Here is a 22,780-nt window from a genome sequence, read left to right as displayed (position 1 = left end):
CTCCACTGATTTCTGCTTGTGCTTGCAGCTGTATTTTTCATTATTTTATTCAGTACCTCAGTGCACAAGATCAATAACACTCTCAGAATTGTATAACCTCTGTTCATAAGATTCTCAAAGACATAAGAAAATATATTGATTATGTTTTAGAAATGATTCGGTGTGTGCATTTAGGTTTTATCTATACTTTTATTTTTTTTATGAAATACAAAATTTTATTGAACCTTTGACAAAATAAATAAATACCAGGCTTTAATGGCTCATGTAGAATAGAAATGGGAGAATAAGGATCTGATATACTCGAGGAGGACAAAAACACATCAGTTTCGGTCCAAAATAAGCAAAAATAATAATCTGGTGCAGTTGCTGATATTCATATAAGTGAAATAAAATTTTGATAGCTTCTAATATAAATTCTCTTGTCACTCTAAATCTCCAAATAATTTCTTAGTAAGATTATAGCATTTTTCTGTAGTGTTATTGTGGGGCAGTAAATATTTCTCTTTAGCAACATTTTGATAATTTAGAGGCTTTAGGAGTGTGTGTGTGTGTGTGTGTGTGTGTGTTTGTGTGTGTCAGATATGATAAGGTTAAATAATACCTTAATGTGCAAAAAGCACTCTGTGAGGTTTAGGGTTAGCGGAGGGACAGAAAATGTCATTAGTTTGGTAAGAATCAATAAAAGTCAACAAAGTGCCCTCATCTTGATAAGCCAGAAGAAACAAACAAGCAAATATGTCGGTATGCATGGGCGTTTGGGTGTAGATAAGTGCTTATTTTGAATGACATCTTTGACACAGTGTCAAAATTTCTGTCTCTTTACTGTAAATTTTAATCTGTCACTGTGCATTATAAAGGTCAGGAAATACAGTCTCTGTCTCACCCCCTCCACCTTTCACTTCAAAGTCAGAACCTATCTGCAGGGGAAACCCACTTCCTCATTTGAGCTCTGCTGACCATGCTCTCCTTTTCTCAAGAAATTACACTTTTCATTTCAGTGTCACTGCGTGGAAATAGTTCTGCACGTGTGACTCTGCTGCTTCTTGTGAAGTGTGGTTTTATCAACAGATCTCCACACAGTCTAAAACTACTGGAAATTATTGTGCATTGCCTCTTAAAATAATTTCAATATAAAGCTTTTTATCTCACAAACCCCAGAACACCTTTATGTTTTCCGTACTGAAAGTCATTGCGTAGATCATTTCCTGAACTTTACTGCACACTAAATTCTCAGTTCCCTAAAAGAGTTTGAACTTACACGCTTAATGGCATAAGCCTAGTTATCTTTATCATCGATCAAATTTGCCATTTTTATTTTACACTTGATACTGTAGGCTTTATAAACGTGATCTCAACACTTATACCACACGTGTAATGCAATTTTTCAAGTCATGAATCACACATTATTCATCCTTTTTTAGTAAATGTTTTCCCCCTCCAAGTAAAACAAGGTCAGATTTCATCTCATAAGGTCAGATTTAATCTCAGGTGATACTATCATCACACACTTACTCTCTGGTCTTTCCAGAATGACTAAGAAACTTCTAAAGAATTGTTTATTGATCGAAACAGCCAGATGTTTTTTTTTTCTTTGTTATCTGAAATTACAACCATTATAAATTCTGATAAAATAGTCATCAAATAAAAGCAAAATTGACAGTATATTGGCTTTACATATATTTATCCAATGTGTAAACACATGAAAGGCTGCTAATATTCAGATTTTTAGCAGATACAGATAATCTGATATGTGCAATATTTTTAGTTTTTGGACAAGAATGTGCAAACTGGAGCTTTCACAGAGATGTACAGCCAACTAAATTGCTTTGGTGTCACAACATGTTAATGAAGTCAGTTTTTATTAATTAAAAACATTAGGTTTATATGGAGGATCGATTACATTTTTTATCTAAGTGCACATTCCATTGTCTTGCATTGCAACTACTCAACAAAAACACATTCCATGGGAATAAAACCCTGAGATTATTTTCCGTATCATCTGAAAACCTTTCCCTGTGAGGAAAACAAAAAGTAGTGTGCTTTTCGGCAACACTTACATTATCTATACAATGACTGTATTATCAATGTATCTCAGGTAAAGCTATTTAAAGACATGGCACTCACATGGGGATTGCAGATATACATTAATAATCATTTTAACAAATAAACATGAAACTAAAAATATTAACTGAAATGAGTTACTAATGGGCACAGACAGACTCATGTCATTGGACAAATATTCAAAGTCAACAGGCTCACACATATTATGATTCATATTTCACAAAAAAAAAAAAAAAAACTAAAAAACTAAAACAACAATAAATGTAGATCAGAACGCATATAGTTTCTGCATACACAGGCCTGCCTTTGTATAGTTCACTGGAAATACATATGTTGTTAACATACATAGCACTGCAATAGTCAAAAATCTGAAAATAAAAACATTAAGCAAAGTTAATGTAGCATAATATTAATCATTTTAATGTATATTTCAGCTTATTTAAGCACAGATTTACTGTCATTAGGGCCTGCCCCTTATGTGACCAAATATGGAATACATAATCAATACACCTAGCACAGCTACAGTGATCTGCAAAGAAATATTAATCTGTATTATAGGGATGCAGAGTCAATATTAGATTGTAATTGTTAATGCATTTGCTTTATCTATCGCTTGCTGAAAATGTATTTATAAAAACACTAATCATTTTAAATCACTATTGAATGTGCCTTTTTTCGCAAGTCTCAAAATGAAAATGCATTTTCATACTGTACATTATAATGTTGTGATGCCTAAATAAAAGTTGTTGTTTTTTTTTAAACAAAATAGTGTACGATTATAAAATCAGCCATTTATTTTTATCATCTATAACAGAAAAAACTATTATAGGCTTTTCTATATTGGCCAGACTTTAATATTGGTGCATCCCTAGAATGTATTTCATGTACATATGATACATTCATGCTATCAAAACACAGACAAGGAACTGCATTAACAAAACCACACCTCACAAACCGTTCATCAAACAATAAAAACCACAAGTCTGTCTTCTCTTCAAGAAGTCCATCTCGTATTGGACAGCTCATGTCCAAACACTGTCCAATCAGCGCAGACTGTCCTCATTTAGGACAACATACCGAATTTGCTGAATCATCTTGAAGATTAATTCAGCTCCACAGAACTGATCTGTCTATGCAATTCTGATGCAAGCACCCCACTGGTCCTCAGCAAAAATCCACCTTAATTAGCCATATTCACTAGATGGGGGCCCTCTAACCAGATTGTAGTAGCCAGCCAATGCGCCCAGATCTACATAGAGGGATCCTTTTTTCTTTGAGTGCCCAGAATCCTCAGTGTACAAGGAAGAATCTGAAAATAGAGAAACAAAGGGTTTTAGGCATGCAATTAAATTAATTTGACATGGTATACTGTGTGTGTGTGTGTGTGTGTGTGTGTGTGCATGTGCTGTGTGCTGTGTGCTGTGTGATGTACCTTGGGTGGTGTCTGAAAGCTGACTGTGCTGTCGCAGCAGTGGATGTGTGCCTTCCTCCAGTGCAGAATCCAGACTCCAACAGCGCGGCTGGTCTTCCCGAGAAGGATGGAGGGCCTCCTCGTTTAGTAATTCTGTGGCAGAGCTCCTCTGTGCAGACACCCTATCGAGTGCATGCTCCAGGAGCCTCCGCATCGCAGGGCTGCAGCTTTCAGGTATGTCCTCCAGAGGAGGAGCTTGTTTGTGGATCTGTAAACAGACATTGTGAAAATCAATGGTGGCACAGGTGCATTCACAAGCGGCGACATGCAAAGGGACACTGTACATGAATTTACCTTCATTTACATGAAAAGGAATTGTAGTGTGTGAAAAGGGAACTGAAACTAGTTGGGCTGCAGTACAAATGTCGAACACAAAAATAAAGTCTTCTGTCTGTTTCCATTACATGGGCAGCTCTTAAACTGAAACATGCAAACTAACCTGCAACACATAGGGGAAGCTTAAACTGCTGATATTAGTTTGTTTGTTTTTTTTTTAAATAAAAGAGATATCTGGAAATTGCTTGCGATGGAAAGAAGAACTTGCCATCACAAGTTCTATCTTGTGATCCATCAAAAAAACGTTATATAAAAAGATGTTTAGAGAATGATTACAAAACTAGCATCCTTTGCTATATAGCAGTTTAATTAACGAGAAACAAAATTAAAGAATAAAGATAAAAAGACTATAAAAAATATTATACAGAATTGTTATTATTATTACAGTTATACAGAATAAGCGTCCTTTGCAGATGTTTAAACTGAAAAAAAAAACTAAAAGAGAATTTTTTTTTTTTTTTAAAAGGCTATAAATAATATTATATGCGATTATTAATAATTATTAAAATGATAAAGAAGTACCATAATTTAATGTGATTTAAATGAAACAAATAAATATAAAAAAATAACTAAATGAGCAAAAGCTTAAAATAATACAAATAAAAAAATAAATTATAAAAATGTATTACTATTATTATTCAAATCAATCAGCATGACACATGCTGTGCTAATATAGGCCCTTATGTCATGACATCAGCCTGCATGGCATTTATGTGTTTCGCTCTGTGGTTAATGTATATAGTCAGTTTCATAGGGTGAGGGTTTTGCCACATTAAGGGACTCCCCCTATACTGTTGCAGTAAATTACATACAAACAAAATACAATTAAAAGAGCAAGCAGTTCAATGCATGTTGATAATATCAAATAAGCACACTCACTATGTAAAGGTATGAAGGGTATGCTGTTCTGGGATATCTCCTAACCCAAGGAGGGCTTCCACTCAGCATGTGTATGATTGTGGTTCCCAGACTGTAGATGTCAGTCTTGGTGTTGTGTCCTCGACATAAAACCAGCTCTGGACTCATATACATCTGTACAGAAAAACAAACAAACAATAAGAATCAGAATTCACATATGCAGAGACTTTCAACAGAATTTGCAGCAACTTGTTTTTATTCAATTTTGCGTAGTGAATACTGGACTGGACTGGCTGCTTTCTATTGTTCAGTCATTCTGAAAAATATAAATATGAAAAACGGCTTCTGATCTAGTGAACATCTGGTGAGCTGCTCGCTGTACTGCCTTACAGTAAACAACTTTATTTTTTCTTTGTGGGGAATCTTCAGTGCTGGTCAACAAGGCATGCTGGACTTTCCGAGTGGGGCAAAATGTCAACACTGAGGCAGCTAATGTGCATGTGCCCTTTTCGGCCTTTCCCAGAGTTTGTTAGGGAACAGAATGTTATGGGGGGGAAAGTGTGTTTGTGTGCACACATGCATTCTGGCTTTTCAGATCTCTTTTTCAGAATCGGCATGTAACTATTTAAAAAATGTACATACCATAAGTCAATGCATATTTATGACTTTCTAAAGGACATCTGCCTTCAGCACAAACAGGAAGTGCCATATTCCGCTTTGTATCTTAATATAGACTAAACCCATTTTTAGTCACAACACAGTGTCTGAACAAATATGGAAAAATGTAAGTGTGCAAAGTGACCTCAAACAAACTCACCTCTGTGCCACGTAAGTCCCGAGGAACATATACATCATCCTTCATCTGTACTGTAAGCCCAAAGTCCACCAGCACGGCTTTTGCGGACATTAGCACAATATTACTGGCTGCAGGGACAAAAAAGAAATTTAGGTAAGCTAAAAAAATAAAAATAAAAAAACATTCAGAAGTGTTTAGTAATATTTGAGAAGTTTGCAGTAACTTCTGCAAAATTTAGGCTGTTCAGTTCTTGTTTGTGCTGCATAGTGAGACCAATGCAGCAAGGTGTTGTTTTCCGGAAGCGGAGTAAGGTCATTACTCATGGGACAACTAGTTGATGAACAGATCATCAGAAGTCTCAAAACCCCCTTTTCTTGCTTTCCCTCCATATTTTACACTGCTTGAAATAACAGGTTTCCTCTCCAAGCCAAATGTCAAAAAGCCAGTCCACAAAACCACAAAGCAGACTCATTCCACGTTACTCTCTCAGTCTTACTGAAATTTGAAAACACTAGTTAGATGGGCTGCCTGTTGAATAAGCCCTTGAAAGTAAAACATTTGTGTAATCACGTCTGTCTCTTCCTGCTCTCGCTCTCCTGACTGGAAATTCCAGACGCTTGAGAAGTCATGAGCTGCAGCGCTGATTGGCTCCTGCGCATGACTAAACAGCAGCAGAATGTTGTCAGCCACAACCTGGCCAATATTACATTATGTTCTGTTCCTCATTTTAGACGGGCATAAACTAAAAACACTTCTCTAGCCTGTGGCTAATTCTCTGTCAATCATTTAACATCGCTGCTTCCTCTTGATGGCCTCATTTTAAGTTCTGTCCAATAAGCGAAATACCTTCCTTGACCACACAGCCATTATCTGATTTACCTACAGAGCACCTCTGTTGCATTTAGAGGGGAAATAACAGTGGTTTGCAAAGAAAAAAAAGCACTGAACTGCTTTTGACCCTTCTTATGAAATGTGTTTTGAACATTCAGTTCAGAGCAGCTGAGGTAAAGTGGTCATAAACAATCAGTTTGGCAGGAAACTGCAGTGTTATTTCAGAAAAAATCCTTTATGATGCAATCCAAAGCTCTTACGTTTGATGTCATGGTGGATGATCTTGTGAGAGTGCAAGTACTCCAGGCCTCGCAGAACCTGCTGAGAGACCCAAATGATCTCAAACTCCCTCATTGGACCACAGCTATCCAGCTTCTCCAGAACTGAGCCCCCTTCACCGGCTTCCATGAACAAATGCACCGTCTGCTCCCACAGTAATGCCCCATACAGCTCTGCTATGTTCTCGTGACGGAACCGGGCTTGGATTTCCACGTCTGCAGGCTTGAAATGTTCCACGGGAATCTGGAGAGAACATACACCTAATTTATTAATCTTAGACATTTTGGAAGTGCACCAAAACTGAGCTTGCTCGTTACACTTATTTGCATAGATGCCATTCAAGCATTCATATATGCAAATAATTTGAAAAGAAAGACAAAATGCAGATGGCTTAGAGAAGGTAGAACCGACACTGTAAAATATTCTACACATTTCCCCATATACTTCCACAATATTAATTACTAGAATCACGCAAAGAATTGATGCTGGGATGGTGCAATGAGTTCTGCTTAATGATGATTGCCAGGACTGAATGATTAGGCTCCTCCCGAACCTACGTTTGGAACTTCATCGTGTGTCTCCAAGAAACACACATGGACCAGCGTTTCTGAATGAATCACTGCTTTAGAACGTAACGGTTACATGAATTATGTAATGACTCAATCATAATGACAGTTGCTTTGTTAACCGCCCAAATTAATTTGTGCTTTAACAAATCGGTTCAATTGATGATTCGCAAAGTCACCAAGTAATGCAGTACCAAACTATAGTGACATAACTCGATTATACTGGACATTGACTGGACCATTGGACCACCTTGATCACTAAGTATTGTTAGGCCACAATGAGACTATTTTTGTACAAGTCAGCAACAACCTGTTAAACTGACCACAAGTCTGAAATGTCTTCTTCCACTAGACATCTGCACTCTGCCACACAGTTGAGACGCCGTCTCTGTGGGCTGCATGTTTCCACGGGGGCGTTCCTGTCAGCTTCCTGTGTGCGTTAGAGCCATTCTCAGTTTCTGTTCAAACACTGCCTGCTGCATGCTGACCCTCGAAACATTTTAAGGGAATTGGGTTGTTTCCCAAAAGTGCTCTTCCTCTTTTCGAAATATTCATTTATTGCTGCTACCGTTTCAACAAGAAGCGCTTCTCTTTTCAGAGCCATTTTTTTCCCCTGTGCATAAAGCCTCGTGGCCTCACACGCTGGTGCAGAAGATCATCACAAGAACAAATCATGCGGTATCACATGTCTTCTGTCTTATATTTTCAGTAAGTTTACTTAATGACTGGCTTCATGTTTGAAATCCTTATTTTTCTTCTTATTAAATTGTTTTTGACATAGTATTTTGAGTGGTGTGGCAGAAAAGCTGTGTTTTCGCTTAATTTATAAAAAAATAAAAATACACAGATTCCCAGAAGGGAAGACATGTTTATTATATATTGGAGTGAAAACAACTTCCTTTGCCAAAAAAAAAAAAAAAAAAGATAAAAGTTGAGATTCCTGAGAGTAACATTCTCTGGATTCCCAGACTTACTAGCTTGCATGCCATTCTCTTCCGAGTTTTGGTGTCTTGAGCCAGATGGACCTTCCCAAATGAGCCTTTGGGAACGTGTCCAGGGCCCAGGGGCTTGTAGGTTAGTTTCCATGGAAACAGAAGGACGTCCAAGTCAATGCGATAATGCCCCTCCTTAATGACCATGTCTGTCTGCAAGAACAAAACAGGGTGTTCATGAGAGTAAGGCAAACTGTAACTATGACAAACTGTGAAACAAGTAAACACTCCTTTACTTATAATATGAGCTGCTTTAATTGAGCCAACAATCTCACAGTGTAACAATTCATTCACTTACTGTACACAACGCTTTAATACTGAACTGTACATTGCAACTGTTACTGTATACATTATCCATATGTTATTTCATCAAAGTAACCACCTATAGAGCTTACCTTGTTTAGCAGAACCCCCGTTTCTTCACCCACCTCCAACAGAGAGGAGGACGGGATGTTTGAAACCGTATTCACAAAGTCCAGGAGGTCGGATGCAGTCCCGTAACGGACCTTTCCAGGATTTTGCACATGTGAGATTAGATCCTGTGGCGTCTCCTCAATCTCATCCATGTCTTCTTGAGAGAAACTTTCCTCAAATGAAACCCCTGCTTCCACCTCCTCGCCAACACAGTAGAAATTCTCTGCGTCTTGGATGAAGTCTTCAATGTTCATGTGAGCAAGAAGCAGTTCTATACCAGCATTTTTATTCTCGTACTCCATCCTTGATTGAATCCTACGACAGAATGTTTGATCATTAGAAACAGAACATTAACTAAAGTAATTTAGTGCATGCATCCATTTGTTTTGCATGCAAATGTATGTTTACAGTGTGGTCAGGCATGTTTCCTGATGTGCTTGCTTGCTCTATTTTGCCTGCAAGCGAGGGGTGGTTTACAGGGGGTGGGAAAACCCAAGATGGGCTTTCTTCAAAACAAACGGCAGCTAAAACTTTTACATAGAAACCTAAAGATCTTTTAGACTCACTGTCTGTTTTGACAGACCCCCAATTCTGACAACCACATCTTCTATACTTCATGTGGAATCATTAAGTAATAATACAACAACAACAACAATCATTTATCGTTATTTATATATATAAAAAATAAAAAAATAAAACTCAGAAACACTAACTTACTAGAAAATAGGCAGCCGCAGAAGACAAGTTTTTCAGTCATTGTCAATAACCAACCTGATTGACCGGCTGTGTACTTTTTAAAATATAAAAGCAATCGCTGCTCGAACAGTATATTAAAACTATTTAATATCCATGAAATCCCAGTCGTTTGCTTACCTTTCGGTCAGTGTGATCACAGCAGTGCACATGCTCACTGGTTGTCCATAGTTTCAAATGAGGAGGCTCTTGACTGACGCGCGCACTTAAGAGGAATATGAGCTGCCTCCGCCACGCGCCTACGTCAACCGCGGTTTCGTTTTCTCTTTTCAGAGGTATTTTCTCATTGGGAGGACACGTATCAGCTTTAATTTTGCCACAGTCCCCTATCAGAATGTTCCGTGGAATAAAAAGATGTCATTCGCTTTCATCTTCATGATAGGCTACGCAAGAGGAAAAGTTATACGTTGTTGCACCGGCAAAGAAAAGCTTTAACTAGTATGAACTGGTATAAAGAAATACACACACGTTTGTCCTCTTTTATATACAGTGTGAGGTGAAAACTGTATTGGTTATAAATTAGTGAACCAACAGTGTGAGGTGAAAACTGTATTGGTTATAAATTAGTGAAGTCCACTGAGCTAGGACAAATGCCGTTTTGTTTTTGAACGAGTCTTTAAATTAAACTTTTCGTAGTCGTTAATTCCTGTGACATGTTATTACTAATACTAATGATAGGCAAATAACTAACACTTGCAGAAAATATCTCTAAACCAGTCAGTGAACGAATATTTTGGTGAACGAGTCACGGGTATGAATTTCCCTGATAGCACATCACGGGATCGTATATTTGACATCTGCAAGACCTATTTTTATAATGTTTGCTCATCAGAAGACGTGTATGTTTTTGATGTTTATGAACTGATATCTTACATTTATCTGTTATATGTTTTTACAGAACAGAACAGAACAGACATATTGCAGACTTACGTGAGCTATTACTAAAGACTGGTCATTACTAAGGTTTTTGAAAAGTAAGAGTTGGCTTATGTTCATGAAGGAACCGGCGTTTAAAACTGCAGAAGAAGTCACTAAACGAATCAGTAAAAAATATAAAGTATTCAGAAATGGGACAAAATCTCCAACGCTATTTTCAAGTAAGTATTTTAAAATTTGGTGATCTCCAGCCTGGCATTTTCAGGGTTTTCCAAATACGAAACGCAGCACTGCAGGTCCGTACACAGCCACCGTAGAGCCAAAGTGTAAGCACGCGTCCGTCTCAAATCAACAATGGCGGCCCCCTTTGGCGTGTGTAGGTTACATTTCAGGGTTTTAGGGGGGCTTGATAAATTTAGTCTTGGATTGGAAACTCAAGCGCAAATAAGATTCACGTCGACTACATCAGCAATCAAAGCCCAGACAGAGAACAAGACAGCGAAAGCCGGTAACATTGTATTTTTGTAGAACTGTAGTCGTGACATTTACCAAGTGATTTCAGTTAAGTAATATTAGTGGCTGCTGTAAAACGTGTTCTTGTTTAAATCTGCCATTTTATGTTAAAAATAAATACCAAGTTGTCGTCTCATGGTGAAAATCGATTGGAATCGAAAAATGTAAATAACAAGTGCATTACATACAGCAATAACTTAACCCTCTCTCCTCTTGCTCCACTTTCGTTTTATTCACGAAAGCCAAGGAGAGTAAAACATTTCAAGCCATCCAAGAGGAGAGAAGAGAAGCAGCTGAAAGATCTGTTTTGATCAACTGTCCGCCTAAGATCAACGAAAAGAAGTTTTTAGATTACCTGTCCAAACATGGGACAATCAACAAACATTTCTTCTACAATAGCTATGTAAGTGTTGCAGAACTATAAGTTACAAATTTGAATAGTGATGAATATAATATCATGAAATCTTGTGATGGTTTATTAGAACGATCTAAAATGGACAGAATTGTTTTGCTTAATATAATGTGTTTCTCTTTCTTTAGGGAGCAAATGCAGTGGTTGAATTCTCCAGCAGAGAGAGCATTGCCTCATTGAAGGACAGCATTAATATACCAGCTGTTGAACATGAAGCTGCAGTGCCTTTCAAATCTCGCCTGCTGTCATTAAAATGGCCAGGCAGTCAGTCGAGTAATCATCCCATGCCTAAGTTCAAAGAGCAGTCCCCTGCATCCATCAGTGAAATCACCCAGCTGCTTTCAGAACAGGACAGTGTAAGTCCTCTCTGGGTGATATGTTCATTTTTTTAAACAAAGACATATGATGTGGCTAATGGAAAAGGATAAAAATGTGTTTAGCAGTTCCTTTTTATTTGGAGCTTCAAATATGTATCTTCTCTTCACTTTCTTCTACAGATAGATGAACAACTGCAATGTCTGACAGAGACCTTGCAGCTCACAGAAGAGAACATCAGTCTGCGCTTCCTTGTTTGTTCTCTGCTTCGAGACATAGCTGGAGCATATTTCCCAGAATGCATTATCAGGCCTTTTGGCTCCTCGGTCAACAGCTTTGGCAAACTGGGCTGTGATGTTGACATGATTCTGGACCTTAATGGAATCTATGCAACAAGCCAGAAAAAGGTCAGTGCTGTGGACTGCTTGAGTAGATTGAATCTAAATAGGATAGTTTCTACCAAATTCTATCTTTTATTCATCCTTGTGTCATTGCAATACTGAATGACTTGGAACATGAAGATATTTTGAACAGTATGTGAATAGTTCATTTGCAAAAAGAGATAACTCAGTTTTTAAATATAAAAAAAACTAGTTTTTTCATTATGCATTCCAATTTATCTCAATCAAACTGCAGTTGGGTTAATCTATTTACAACACTGTTCCAGAACAGTTCAACCCAAATATTCAGATGTGTGCAGTGCATTTTATCACATGCAGCGGCATCGTCTCAGTCTCTGTCCGGTGCGGGTGACATAATTATAATGCACATAATAATACTAGGTTCATATTACTCCATTTGCTGTGTGTATGTGGTGTGTATTTTTTTGTGCTCATGTTAATGGAGTAAAGCTTTCACACTGCACATGCTGGATTACAGTAACAGTGCATTGTTGGTGCTAAATATGATCATACATTGACACAAAAATGTAGTAAATACACCATAAATGTATATAATTAAAGTCTACTGTGTTTCACAGCCAACACGTACGCTATGTTTTTTGGCTAGGTTTAAAGGAAAAGAGTACTTTTAGATAAACAAGGCAATAATTCTAAAGTTTTTAACTAAAGTTCTTTATGAACGCAGGATTGCTTGTTATAAAGATTTAAATGCAAAAGAAAAGGCAGTAGAGCTGACTGGCTGTTATCTGTTTTTTGCAAATAAACTTCATTTGTACCAGTTTTGATTTCCAGCGTATGGACAAAAACCAGTGAGACGTTTATCAAAATGCCTTCTGTTATGTTCTGCAGAAGAAAGTCATATATTTGTAAGAATTATTGTAGTTTTAGTTTTGGTATCACAGAATATTCATTGCTGGGTGAACTGCCCATTTGAGAACACTATTAGTATGAAGGGTGAAAATCTAATTTTGTTGTTTTTTTCCTGGTAACAAATAACAAATATATCATAATTAAATGACTAAATAATACAACTTTAGTGCTCTAGTCAGTTCTTTAGGATTATGTCCACATTTCTACAATTAAGGTTAGAACAATCGCAGTTGTATTTTTCAAGTTTACTGATTAAATGGTAATGTTTTAAACAGGGCTCTGCACTGTCTCTGGAGTACCAGGTGAAGAGAGGAGCATCAGAGCGGGCTGTGACCCAGAGTATCCTCTCAGTCATTGGGAAATGTGTAGACCAGTTCGGCCCTGGATGTGTGGGAGTCCAGAACATTCTTCAAGCCCGATGTCCTCTAGTCCGCTTTGCTCACCAACCCACTGGCTTTCAGTGTGATCTCACTGCCAATAACAGGTAACGTCAGCTGAATGACATCACTTAATTAGTCATTTTAAAACTGCATCTTAAAATAAGACTTTGGAAGCTGAGAACATAAGCAGTAGTTGATCTCTGTAAGTCCCATAGAAGGGCTTTTAAAGTGTTTTTATTGTTATGTGGGCTTTAAGGTCTGCCAGTTTATTTTCTCACTCTCATTTACACTTCCTCAAAATAAAGGTCACTCTTATGCTTCCTTTTAGAACGTGACAAATTAATAATGCACAGAAACCTGCACAGCAGTTTTTGTTGCACTGGCACCCTTCATGGGGCAAGCTGTTGGTTAGAGAGGGGTATTCCCAGATGAGTACGTTGTACACTGTATGTGCATAATGAGAGAAACAGACCTTTATTTGCCCTTGGTGGATTTCTGGTGGAGTATGTATGAACACAGGAGTAAAAAGACATGAAATGCAGGGTTTGTTCCATTTTTTCTTTTGTTTTTTTTTTTTTCTGATGCACAGGTCAAGGATTATTTTTACATTTACTAATAACATACGGTAACAACAGCAAAACGGATTTCATCAGCTTTTTTTGTTTCCTGATAAGTGATTGTTTCTTATATACTTATTTAGATATTTATGTAATTATATTGAGTTATATATTTGAGTTGCTTATTTTCATATGACTCAGTTGTTGAAATATGAAATGGCAGTCATTTAAAAGTATGCCCTAGTGGCACCAGATTGAATCCCAAAAAAGTTATTTCCTGGTTTTCCAAATTTTCTTCATTCATTTTTTTGATCAAATTGGTAGTCCCGTCCTAATCCTAGGTACATGGGTTTTTTTTTATTTTATGTTATGTATGCAGGGTGGCAATGAAGAGTTCAGAACTGCTGTTTCTCTACGGCCAGCTGGACCCTCGTGTTCGGCATCTGGTGTTCGGTGTGCGGTGCTGGGCTCGGGCTCATAGTATCACAAGCAGTATTCCAGGAGCATGGATCACCAACTTCTCTTTAACACTCATGGTAGTGTTCTTTCTTCAACAGAGGAATCCTCCCATACTGCCCACACTGGACCAACTGAAGGAGCTGGCAGGTATACACAATTGTCCTTTACAGCCATGCTTTTCTACAGTTTCTTGTCTATTGTCCTATACTGCCATACAAAGGCATACACAGTAACTACACATTTGGTCAAAACTGAGTTATGACAAACTGGATCTCTTAAATTATGTTCTCTCCTGTGACAGAGAAATCTCACCGAACTCAATTAAAAAATCAAAAAGCAAATTTTTTTTTCTCGGCTCCAGTGTTGCTTTTTAAAATAAATAGAACAACCATTTTCAAGAGTGCTAATAATAAATGTTTTTGAGTATCAAATGAACATATTAGAATGGTTTCTGAACAGTCACGTGACACTAAAAACTAGAGTAATGGCTGCCAAAAATTCAGCTTTTCCTTCATGTAAGTAAATTACATTCTAAAATATATTAAAATAGAAACCATTTATTTTAAATAATATTTCAAAATAGTACTGTTTTTATTTGTACTGTTTTTGCTAGAAATAAATGCAACCTTGGTAAGCATAAGAGTCTACTTTCAAACACATTAAAACAACTTACAGACCCCAAACTTTAGAACAACAACGTAGAAAGAGCCCATCATATAAATAAGTCAGAAAACACGAAATTATTTTCCATACACTTAAGCTTCATAACTCATAGCCGTGAATCATTAATTTAAGTATTTTCTCAAAATGGCAACTGTGAGGCAATGCGGGTCAGATGTTTGGGAGTGAATTTCATGATTGGCTCAGCTACTAGTGATAGTGATCTCCAAATTCAATAAATAATAATACAATTATTACAAATGCTATCACATTCCCATTTCCATTTTTTACACTACAGTCAATACATGAGACACTGCCGTATAATCATCTGTAACTCCAGTAAACTATAGTGGCTCAGGATACATCACTGTATTTCTCTCTGAGCTGATATTACACACACACACACACACACACACACACTCGTTTTCTTGTCTGCCAGGGTCAAGGACAGTGACGCCACAATAGTGATACAGAAACCTTTTCTATATGGAAGGTCACTAAAATCCTATTCGTGTTTTGTGTGTGCACTTTCAAGGACCATCAGATAAGTGTGTCATTGAGGGTAATGACTGCACTATTGTCAGTGACCTTAGCAAGATTGCACTGCAGCAGAACACAGACACATTAGGTGAGTGGAGCTCATGGATTGTTTTCATAATTTACACAAACTTAATGAAAGGTTCTACCTTTTCACCTTTGGGCAGATGGCTCGTTTCCGTAATGTTATGCGTTTCAGTTTCACTGAGTGTTAATGACACTGCTGTTTATTTTCAGTTGTTTACATTTTTTTCATCCACAGAGAAACTGTTGCAGGAATTCTTCGAGTTTTATGGCAATTTTCCCTTTAACAAGGCATCGATCAATATCAGGAAGGTGAGTCATCCACCAAGGACACGTGCATCCATGCGCAAACTCCCAGAGGACACTGCTGACGTCTTAGCGGACCCTCCACAAACGCCCACCAGAGGGCAGTGTGTGTATATACCGTTAGTCGATTCAAAGAAAGTGTCTGGGCCTGCAGTGGACACAGATATACAGTGGCATTCAAACTTATTCAACCCCCTTGACGTTCTGCTGCCACAATTCAAGCAAAGCATAAGTAAACTAGTATTGAAAGTTTATTAATACACATCTGAGTGATTCTGAGATTTATAAAGTTTATACAAAATAAATAAATTGGCTCAACATATTGAATTACAATATTAATTAGCCCCCAAATTTAGTTGAGAATCTTTTATTCTTTATAATCTTAAACGTTGCTTGTAAGAGCTTACATCAGCTCTCTGCTGGAATCATAGCCCATATCTCGTGTGAAAACAGTTCCATATCACTGATAATCGTTAGTTTTCATGTTGCCACTGCTTTCTTCAAATTCCACCAAATATTTTAATGAGATTTAAATCTGAAGACTGAACAGGTCGCTCAAAAACATTACATAACCGATCCCTAAACCTAGCTTCGGTAGATTTGGATGTATGCTTTGCAATAGTTGCCCTGCTTGAAAGTCCAGTCATCATCAGGTTCAGTTTATGCATCAAAGGCGTCACAGTCTTTGCCAAAATTACCTGATACTTCAAAGAATCCAGGATATTTTTTTTCCACTTCTTGTAGCAGCAAAGCTCCCCTATAACAAGACTGGCCCAGCTCTATGTTTGACCATGTGGATGATGTTCTTCTGCTCATAAGCCTTACCTGATTTCCTACATAAGGAAACATGGGTCAAAATAGATCAAATTTGGTTTCATCCATTCTTCCAGAACCTCATAAGTCCATCTTAATTAATTTGATCACCTTCAAGTCAGCCTTTTATGATATATTACTAAAGTCTCTGGGGCTTAATACATTTTGATTGCGGCTGAGATCAATAGAGAAAATGCTATTATTTTGTTTCTAATTTAAAGGGATAGTTCACCCAAAAAAATACAAATCTGTCATTAATCACTCATCCTCATGTCATTCCAAATCTGTAAGACCTTCACTCATCTTCGGAACACAAGTTAAGATATTTTTGATGGAATCCAAGAGCTTTCTGACTCTCCATAGAAAGCAACACAACTGACATGTTCAAGGCCCAGAAAGGTTGTTAGGACATGATAAAAAAAAGTCCATATTACATCAGTGGTTCACTCTCTTGAACGTGTGTCTAAGACCGACACAGAAGAGAAGAAATTGTTAAATAAAATAGTTAATTTTGTTTTCTTTGTGCACAAAGTATTCTGGTAGCTTAATAAAAACATGGTTGAACCACTGATACTATTTTAACGATGTCCTTAATACCTTTATGAGCCTTGAACGTGGTAGTTGCATTCAAGGTCTTACAGGTTTGGAACGGCATGAGGGTGAGAATTTAATGGCAGAATTTTCATTTTTGGGTGACGCATCCCTTTAATTATTTTAATGTTGTTGTATGTTGAATTAGCAATAAACCAAAATGAGTGGAAATACTGATGCAACTGATGTGTTAATACTGTGTGCTTAAGTGTCTGAGGGCATAAATATCCTGCTTTAATCTCTTTCACCAGGGCAAGGAGCAGACAAAACCAGAAACGACAGCTTTGTATATCCAGAATCCATTTGAAACCACTCTGAACATTAGCAAGAATGTTAATGCGACACAGCTAGAACGTTTCGTGGCACTTTCTCGAGAAAGTGCTTGGCTTCTCCAGCAGAAGGAAATTCTTAAGCAAAGTTCGGACTCACCATGGGGGTTCGCTGCACTTCTCCTTCCTTCAGTCACCTCAGGAGCAGGGGTGAAAAGTCGCAGTAAGAGAAAACTGGAACCAGCTAGTTCAAGAATCAAGAACCTCTTAGACTCTCTGAAGATTAAAGGTGGTGAAACCGTTGCAAAGAAGGGAAGTACAAATGCTAGAAGGTGATCTGGTCAATAAACTCCACTTACCCTGAAGAACATGGGAAGCGTCTTCTGAAGAATGAATTTAAAAGACTAACATGCCAAAAGAGTGGAACAAACGTCAAGTTTATGTTTCTACAGTCAAAATCTGTAAGTCTTTTAAGAAGTATTTAAAAAAAAAAAGTAAGCTCTGTTTCTGTTCTCTACTCGAGTATTTCACATGAAAGTAACTTTGTAGATTCCAGTTTGATATAACAATGGAAGAAGAGGTCCACTGCAATCTTGACTCCTAAAAAAACAGAGTTCAATGGTTGTGTTGATCTGATAACAACAATCATTACAGTTTCCAGAGAAGTGAAGCAGAACCTCTGAACACTAAACCGCTTGCATGGAACAGCTGTGATTGTTAGATCACACACAAACACCATCTTCTCTGAGTTGCAGTAGAATTACAAAAGCCTAATGACTGCGTAAACGGTCACTGTCAGCTAAATAATGTTTTATAAGATATTAAAACAAAGCAATATTCAGACAATTCCTGGTTGTTTCTCCTTGGGCTTCTTTATTTCAAATTTTTCAATTGCTCCTTAAGTGTCTGAATGTTTCATTAACTATGGTAGCCTGTTTCTGCCACAGAGTAAACAAATTAAAATGTATATATCAGAATTGTCACTTAATTTCTTAATTGGGTCTTAATCTCTTCATAAAAATATCCACAATGTGACTGTTTCACGAAAACTACTTTATTTCTCCTGATTGAGCCATCATTTCCTGGTTATTGTGACTAAATCTCACAATGAGACTTGACCGAACATGAACTCAAATCTGTCTTGTTTCACTTTATTTCTCATAATTGTCATTTGATTTCTCACAATGAAACTTTGTGACCTTTGTGACATAACTGTGACTTCTTTTCATTTGTGCTTATCACAAAGAAGCTTGAGATCTTGCAACGTTGCCTTTTGCGAATGTCGCAATTTCTCATCGGGACTATGTCAAAATAAGGATAGCTTTCATTTCATCTTCATAAACTGGAGGGTAGTGTGAGAAGATGATTAGAACAAGATATGGAAAAGGTGAAGAACTACAGCACTTTGGTGGGGAGAGCAGGAGACAGATAGTGAGTCGATGGAAAAAAAGTTGTAGAGCATTGGCAAATAGATGGGGGATATAAGTGTTTTGAGACGGGACGATTAGCAGAAAGAGAAGAAAAATTCTAATGGGAGAAGATGAAAGAGTGTAAAGTCTCCTGGGAGTGCTAGTTAGTTGTTTTAAGGTTGTTGATGGTTTTACCACTCCTCTTAAAGAGGTCAAATAGTATAGTGGAAACCATTTCTCTTCACCTTATCCCTTTTTACTGAGTCTCAGAATAACATCTCTGTCACCTTTAAACCATCTGAACTGAATTTGAACTTCAGTGGCTGTTTGAGAAGGTGAGGAAGGTCATGAGCTCCTTAAGACAAGCAAAGGATGGAGTGATAGAGTAATAATACTCAATATCCTTATGCAATTTCACAGGTGAAATCCCACCCAGAGCTGCTTAGTGCTGGATTTATCCGAACAGCTGAAAGACATTTGGGCTTTATGAGCTTATATCTGTGTGGCATTAGACTGCTTACAGTTGTTTATCTGCTCACTCATCTCAATCTTTATACCTCACAAGGGTTCTTAGAGTCACAGTATACAGCTTAGGACATGCAGAGCTGCTGATACAGTCTCGGTGTCCCTTAAAAGATATGATTTTGTTTGTATCTGTTAATATAACATAGTTTGTGGAGGTGCTCTTTTGTTGATTTTGATTGCTTCCATTGTCCTCATTTGTAAGTCATTTTGGATTGGTAAATTGAATTAATTCATTTAATGCCAAAGCTGAATTTTCAGCAACCATTACTCCAATATGCAATGTCACATGATCCCTCAGAAATCAGTCTAATAGGCTGATTTGGTGTCCAAGAAAAATATCTTATCAATGTTGAAAAGAGGTTTTTATTATAAATTGTAATATTAATGTTCTCAAGTTTTGATGTTGCAATGTCAAGGCCTTTACTGACACTTGTGATGAATTGAATGCATCCTTGCTGAATAAAAATATTCATTTCTTTCACAACAAAGCATAAAAATGAAACTGGCACCAAACTTTTGAGCGGTAGTGTGTGTTTAGAGCCAGGTCTATCCATTTGAAATATAACCCCATATAAACCATTGTTTTGATTCGACCATGCAGGAGCTCGACCTCCCGTGTGTTTGTCCGGCCTCTGAGGCAGCAGACGCTGAGTGTAATACTCGTCAGGTTACGCTTCACTTTTGTTCTTCACCCTGCTGCCAAACTAAACAAACCCCTTGAAAAGATGATTATGACCCGCACTCCAATTGAGATGTGTTTTAGTCATATTCTCCAACTGTTCTTTCAACTATCCATAGAATATGTTTGCTTTTGAGTATGTACAAAATATATACTTTCATTCATTCTTTCCTTCACTCCCTCTGCTTATTCTTGGCTGTAGGTTTTTCTCCGGAGCCTGAAAGAATTTCGGAAAGGTGGCTTGAGGGTTTGAAAAACACAGGGGGGATTTGCAGGAAGAACAACATGAAATGAAAATGGTCTTGGCTTTGCCGTCTTAGCGGACTTTCAGTCAAAACCTGTGCTATTTACAACCTCTTCAGAGGATTTTGCTGGTTCGGTGGAATTTACCATTTCAAAGCCTTGGGTATTTATAAAATGCTCAAGGTGTTATTGTAGACCTTTGCAGGCAGTGATTAGTGTGGCGTTTAAATATTTGACACTTGAATGGTACTTTAATATGTCCGCAGCTGATATGCATCAATTTCTCATGTGATATCATTCACACCCAGGCGTAATCTAATTTCCTTTTCCTTTTCAAGTGCATTGTCCAAAGGGTGCAATAGTCCTTTTCCAAAAACTCAGCTTGTGCCATGTAGCACCAAAACACACTGAGCATCCTTCCCTCTGTCCTCTCTCAGTGTTTCCTGTCAGAGAAGGGTCACGGTCTCTAAATCTGTTCTTTGACTTTCCTCCTCCTCCTGTATATTTTTCCCAAAGCACCTTGTGGATCAAGAGAATCTGAGAAAGCTTCTGACACAGTTCTTTTCCCTATCGGAAGCACTGCGCCAGCCAGTAGCATTAGCTCAGTAAACTGGTGGAAAGTACTGCCCTGTTGTTGTTGTTGTTTCAGCAAGCTCAAGCACTCACACACACACACACACACACTGAATTTCAGTTATCAGAATGGGCCTCTGTTTGCACCCACAATTCCCATTGTTTTAGTTCTCTACCTCAGCAAGGCTTAATTGAGCCTGGCACCAAAAGTTGACCTCGGTGGAATGATAGAGCTTTGCCGGTCGATGGCATTTCTCTCTCTTTCTCTCTCGTCTGCTGTTCTGGTGCCGAGGGCCTGTCTGCAAAACAGGGAGTACTAACACACTGAGTGTCTGGAAAGGCCTCTATTTAATAGATCTGTCTCTGTTTAAAACTTCAGTCGGTTTACAGTTACTAATGATGGGTGAAAACAGCTTACTGGACCTTGCGTCCAGTTGGAGTCTTGCTTGCCAGCTTTAAAAGGGATCAGAGTTTGGGTTTCTTATTAGCACTGTTCATACTTATTCTCAACAAGGTTGTATTTATTTTTAATATTGTGAAATGTTTTCTATTTTAGTATATTTTATTATGTACTCAAGTTTTTGGCTTTCACACTGAGAGACTTTGCATATGTGACCGTTTATGCACTTCCTGCACAAAAGGGGAAAAAAACAACTTTGCTTTGAGAATACCATATGCACTTTTTCCTCATGCTTTTCACAAGTGCTGTGATTATTTTTGTTTTTTGTTTGTATTTGATGCACTTAATGCTCACTGAAATTATACAACTAATCTTTAAATTTATTGAGGTCAGGATTTCTCCCCTGCCACCACAGTTGGCCTTTTTCTCCATGGCTGTACGCAGCTGCAACTCGGAGGTTTAGGAGCATGACTGTGCATGGTGATTAATAGACGATAGATTATGCTGAGTTCAGAGTTTGCCAGATCCAGTGTGCTGGACTGACTGTATCTGTAGCCACTTGTGCAGAGGTGTCTTCGTGATAGAAAAGGGGAAATTGAAGTTGTTTTATCGTTCAGCCCTGGGACCATTTGTTTTTAGTCACTTGTGGGTTTTTCGCGCTGTATGTGTGTCTTATTACACCATGAAAACTGGAACCACATGCATGAAATTGATTACATGGGCACTTGATTGCTATCAGTTTGTGAAAATTAGAATTTTATTCCCTCTCGCTTCTCTTTCCCAAACACTCTGGGGCATCAGCATGAGCCTTTCCATGAATATTGGGTTCCATTAGTGGTGGTGAATCCATATGTAATGACATCCATTCCTGGAACCATCAACTCTATGATCTGTCTCTGCTAAAACTATTAGAGAGAAGAAGCAGCTCTCCTATTTCATTACTGAAAAACGCAACAGTAGGATCTATTCCACCTTTCATCTTTCAAACATCTTCACCGCACACTTGGAGAACTATAGGGACATTTTCCTCCCACTCTCCTCTTTTTTACAATTCCTCTTTAGGTGTGTGTATATGTGGGTAGTCATTTGTTTCTAGCTAGAGATAATCTGCCTTAAAATCATTAGAATGCATTAATAGGAGCAGAGCTGACAGTAATCTTTATAATTAATCATTTAATTTAGGATATGGCTATGAATGTATTAAATTATTTTTGCTATGAATCCAAGAACGTTTCTCTGCAATAGTGGCACAATTTTTGTAGTTAAAACACATCCTGCCATACAGCTGGAACTGGAGTGGCACTGTGTGCTAGTAAATGAACCGATGTCAGTTTAAAATTCAATTTCAGTCTTAAGAGAGACTCTGAGTTAGTCTATATTTGGCAAGGCAGTAACTAGGTTCTCTGTTAACGTGATTTAGGTGAATGGTGGCTAGATTGGAGGGAAAGGAGATGAGATGACCTCATAGTACTGGAAAGCTCAGGTCAGAAGAATGACTGGACTACTGAAAACAGATAATGAACAAAACACTGAAACCAGGTTTCATTTACGGTGACCACGTTATACAGATAATCAGACAGATTTTTATAAAAAATAAGAGTAAAAAAAAAA

The 22,780-nt window shown here is 37.7% G+C and overlaps 2 protein-coding genes across 2 annotated transcripts; one reads left to right on the top strand and one right to left on the bottom strand.

Annotated features, from left to right (window-relative positions):
- Window positions 1-1,457: 1,457 nt before the first annotated feature.
- LOC113111840 (mitogen-activated protein kinase kinase kinase 8-like) lies at window positions 1,458-9,606 on the bottom strand. The gene is made up of 8 exons (XM_026276989.1): window positions 9,478-9,606; window positions 8,586-8,919; window positions 8,173-8,343; window positions 6,614-6,875; window positions 5,544-5,650; window positions 4,748-4,900; window positions 3,494-3,740; window positions 1,458-3,370 (listed from the first exon to the last, which is right to left on the bottom strand). Exons 1-8 carry the CDS (start codon window positions 9,507-9,509, stop codon window positions 3,246-3,248), a joined length of 1,431 nt encoding a protein of 476 aa, XP_026132774.1. The 5' UTR covers window positions 9,510-9,606; the 3' UTR covers window positions 1,458-3,245.
- A 640-nt stretch (window positions 9,607-10,246) lies between these two features.
- LOC113111839 (poly(A) RNA polymerase, mitochondrial-like) lies at window positions 10,247-18,188 on the top strand. Its single transcript, XM_026276987.1, has 9 exons — window positions 10,247-10,741; window positions 10,989-11,149; window positions 11,287-11,514; window positions 11,656-11,880; window positions 13,020-13,228; window positions 14,061-14,287; window positions 15,336-15,428; window positions 15,600-15,673; window positions 17,323-18,188. Exons 1-9 carry the CDS (start codon window positions 10,588-10,590, stop codon window positions 17,674-17,676), a joined length of 1,725 nt encoding a protein of 574 aa, XP_026132772.1. The 5' UTR covers window positions 10,247-10,587; the 3' UTR covers window positions 17,677-18,188.
- Window positions 18,189-22,780: the final 4,592 nt, after the last annotated feature.

Source organism: Carassius auratus, chromosome 12 (genome assembly GCF_003368295.1).
Source record: "Carassius auratus strain Wakin chromosome 12, ASM336829v1, whole genome shotgun sequence".
Taxonomy (NCBI): domain Eukaryota; kingdom Metazoa; phylum Chordata; class Actinopteri; order Cypriniformes; family Cyprinidae; genus Carassius; species Carassius auratus.
This window is presented reverse-complemented; position numbering and strand designations above follow the sequence as displayed.

Excerpts from the sequence above, each read along its gene's own strand:
- LOC113111840 (XM_026276989.1), bottom strand. The coding sequence starts at position 9,509 with ATGTGCACTGCTGTGATCACACTGACCGAAAG. Across the intron at positions 8,344-8,585 it reads CGGGGGTTCTGCTAAACAAG|ACAGACATGGTCATTAAGGA; the intron begins GTAAGCTCTATA and ends TTGTTCTTGCAG. Across the intron at positions 6,876-8,172 it reads AGAGAATGGCATGCAAGCTA|ATTCCCGTGGAACATTTCAA; the intron begins GTAAGTCTGGGA and ends TGTTCTCTCCAG.
- LOC113111839 (XM_026276987.1), top strand. The coding sequence starts at position 10,588 with ATGGCGGCCCCCTTTGGCGTGTGTAGGTTACATTTCAGGGTTTTAGGG. Across the intron at positions 15,429-15,599 it reads GCAGAACACAGACACATTAG|AGAAACTGTTGCAGGAATTC; the intron begins GTGAGTGGAGCT and ends TTTCATCCACAG. Across the intron at positions 15,674-17,322 it reads CATCGATCAATATCAGGAAG|GGCAAGGAGCAGACAAAACC; the intron begins GTGAGTCATCCA and ends CTCTTTCACCAG.